Source organism: Triticum urartu, chromosome 3A (assembly GCF_056163025.1).
Source record: "Triticum urartu cultivar PI428250 chromosome 3A, HENAU_Tu73, whole genome shotgun sequence".
NCBI lineage: Eukaryota > Viridiplantae > Streptophyta > Magnoliopsida > Poales > Poaceae > Triticum > Triticum urartu.
Window position 1 is genome coordinate 109,853,737 of NC_141875.1, and position 3,238 is coordinate 109,856,974.

At 54.6% G+C, this 3,238-nt stretch overlaps 1 protein-coding gene across 1 annotated transcript; it reads left to right on the top strand.

Annotated features, from left to right (window-relative positions):
- The first annotated feature begins 1,783 nt into the window (after window positions 1-1,783).
- LOC125548090 (uncharacterized) lies at window positions 1,784-2,745 on the top strand. Its single transcript, XM_048711771.2, has one exon. It carries the CDS (start codon window positions 1,908-1,910, stop codon window positions 2,454-2,456), a length of 549 nt encoding a protein of 182 aa, XP_048567728.1. The 5' UTR covers window positions 1,784-1,907; the 3' UTR covers window positions 2,457-2,745.
- The last annotated feature ends 493 nt before the right edge of the window (window positions 2,746-3,238 follow it).

Here is a 3,238-nt window from a genome sequence, read left to right on the forward strand (position 1 = left end):
CTGGTCCGCAAACCGCCCCCCGCCACGCGGTATATCTATGGGTTTGCGGCGAGTATACAGGGCAAAACCCTATCCCCACGCCGCCGCAATTCCCTAATCCCCTCTTCGATTTCTTGCCGCCGGTGAGCTCGAATCCGCCGCCGCACTCCAGCATGTGGCGCGGGATGTGGAGCTCGGGCCGCCGCTCTGGCGGTAGCGAAGACCCCGAGCGGAAGCGGTGTGTCAGAGCCGACGACGCAAGGAAGCGACCCGCGAAGAAGTACATGAGCTGCGGCCTAGAGCCGCCACCATCTCTCCTCCGCCGCGAGATGGAGGAATACGACCGCAGGCAGGCGCGTCTGTCCTCGGGCGCGAGAAGCTCCGACGGGGTGCCGCTCCTCATGCCGACGAAAAGGGAGCCGGAGGAGCTCCCGCCGCCTCGCCCGGTGAAGAGGGAGCTCGAGGCGGAGCCGGTGCGGCCGAGTGGTGGCGTCATCGGGCCGGAGGATCCCCCCATGGCAGAGGCGGAGAGCTTCGAGCGGGCCATTGTCGCGCACAGTGCGTGGGAGGAGGAGGAGGCGGAGCAGCGCCGTCGATCTCTAGCCGACCTCGATGACGTCCTCCTCGACCAGGGGCTCGCCAAGGCGCAGGACTTCGATGCCAACCTCAAGGCATGGCGCCACGAAGCCTAGGCGCATGACGACATCTACGTCGACTTCGTCTCCTCCAACGACGACGATTGAACTCCGCCGCCGCCGCACTTGGATGGCTCCGGTGAGCCAAATTTTGGCAGTAGTGTTTACGGCCTCAGCCGCTCATCCGATCTACTTTGTGCAAATATGCTATGTATGAAATATGTATGATGATCAAGTAGTATGAACGCTGCTAGTTCTAGTGAAGTAGTTCGATTTCTGACACGAAGCTCTGATTTCAAAGTTTATAAGTTCATTTTACACTTCTGTTGTGCCGCCGCTGTTTTCGTCCCGTATCCGAGGCATTTTACAAATTGTAAACTCAATTTGCAGGTCCGTATTTTAAGGAGTGTGCTAGAGAGATGCTCTTACACCGGTTAACTGTAAACTATGCATCGTGCACAGCTCTCTGCATATGACTGCATCTCGAACATGGGACGGTGCACCAACCAAAGTGGGGCTACAGCTCTCTGCATATGATTCCGCGTTACCCGGATGGACGGCTTAGCCGCCGGCCGACTCATAATCCGGCAGCTGTGGCCCAACTGGTGAATTTACTAGTTATACCACCGACTGGCAAAAATATACTACTAGTTTGACCCCCGGCCACAAAATTCCATCACATTTTTTTTGTTGGCAATCAGTGTAGCAATCACCCAATCATACTTGCATCCATCAGTCATGATTCCAGAGTTGAGATCTACTTCCTCCGTTTCTAAATATAGTATTTTTAGATATTTTAAATGGACTATAATATACAAATGTATGTAGACATTTTTTAGAGGGTAGATTTACTTATTTTGCTTTGCATGTACTTTCTTTGTATGAAAAAGCTTGTGCATGTAATGGATGAATCTAGCATCAAGTTAGTGTTAAATACATCTATTTAAGAAATAAGATTGGGACATGTTTTTGGGACGGAGGGAGTAGTCACTGGTTGAAATCTCTAAAAAGACTTTGAAAACGGTGAGAGTAATTGAGAAAACAAAATGATTCACAGACCCACTCACAACCTTGTCAATCGCCATCGCTCAGTACACGTACACATTCTTATCATTCGCACATTGACACGTCGTTAGCTTAGTTGTCGTTGCTGCGCTCACTATACATAAGCCGTTGCCATACACAGTATCAGTGCATCGTTGATTACCAGATCGCTAGCCAAACACGTACGTAGTACTCGTACGTGCGTGTGCACACGTTCGGAAAGTCTTCGAGCGGCGCGCGGCAGCGGGAATGGAGGTCGGCGAGGCGGGTGCGCAGCAAGGGCGGGCGCTGGCAGCTGCGGCGCCGGAGCAGTGGCGAGGCGCCGTGGAGGCCGCGCTGCCGGGCACGCCGGCGGGCGCCGCGTGGGCGCACGTCGCCAGCTTCTTCTCCGCTCACCGCTACCTCCCTGGCATCGACGTGTGCGAGCGCGTCGTCACGGGAGCCGGCTGCGAGGAGGACGACGACGGCCGGCTGCCGATCGCCCCCGGCTGCGTCCGGCACGTGGCCTCGAGCGCCGCGGGGCTGTGGGCGCGCGAGGAGCTGCTGGAGGCGGACCACGCCGCGCGGCGCCTCCGCTACGCCGTGGTCGACAGCAACATGGGGTTCGGCCGCTACGTGGCCACGCTCCGCGTCCTGGGCCTCGACGGCGGCGAAGGCGGGTGCATGATCTCGTGGGCGTTCGAGTGCGACGCCGTGGAGGGCGAGGGGTGGAGCGAGGCGGCGCTCGTGGCGCGCCTCGGCGCCAGCGTCAAGGGCATGGCCGAGAGGGTGCAGCAGCTCGCCGCGGTGCCTCAGTAGCTGTCGCCGGCGCCCGACGTGGCCGTCGCCGACGGTGATTCGTTTTGGATGAATGCGTGCACTGGTTTAGTTAGCTGAGGCGCTAGCTTTTGACGTGTGGTGCTTAGATTCCATTCCATTGTCATGTGCGCAGTGGCCGTCGCTGCTGCCTTTGAGTTCTCAATTTCTTGGGCACCCTAATTTCCTTATCGTTTTTTAATTAGACGCTAATTTTCTTTATCGTTGATGTGTAATAGATGGAGACATTTGTCCAATCACAGAGGAAATAATAAAAATGGAGCCTAAATAACGTGGTGTCAGCCAGGCACATGAGCATGCTGTGATATTTTTGGCGCGCATGCGAGTTCACGGTTGACATCGACACGGACCGAGTAGTCTGTGGTCCCCAGCACCTTTCGTGTACATTTTTCTCCGTTCAGTGCGGCACATGGTGCGAACAGAGATTCGTTCAGTAAAGAAGAAGGAAAAAAGTCTACAATGGAGATTGGGAATTGGGATGATCAACCTGTTGTTTGTCTGAGAAACCATGGAAGGGTTACGGTCTCAGTTCCGCAACATTGTATGGCACAGAGCCAACCGATCATGAATTCTAGCATGATTTGCCATAAAAGTGGCTTGCAGAATTTTGTCATCTACGAAAATGAGTAATACGTTCAAACCCTAAGCCTCCATTTATCTATTCTCTCGTTTCATGCACCAAGAATGCATATCTGGATTCTGAACCAGTCCAACGTGGAGTCCTGAGTCATCTTTACCACTTGCAGACAGCCAGAGTCAATAGA

Bases quoted from the DNA above. Each gene is read 5' to 3' on its own strand.
- LOC125548090 (XM_048711771.2), top strand. From the start codon at position 1,908: ATGGAGGTCGGCGAGGCGGGTGCGCAGCAAGGGCGGGCGCTGGCAGCT.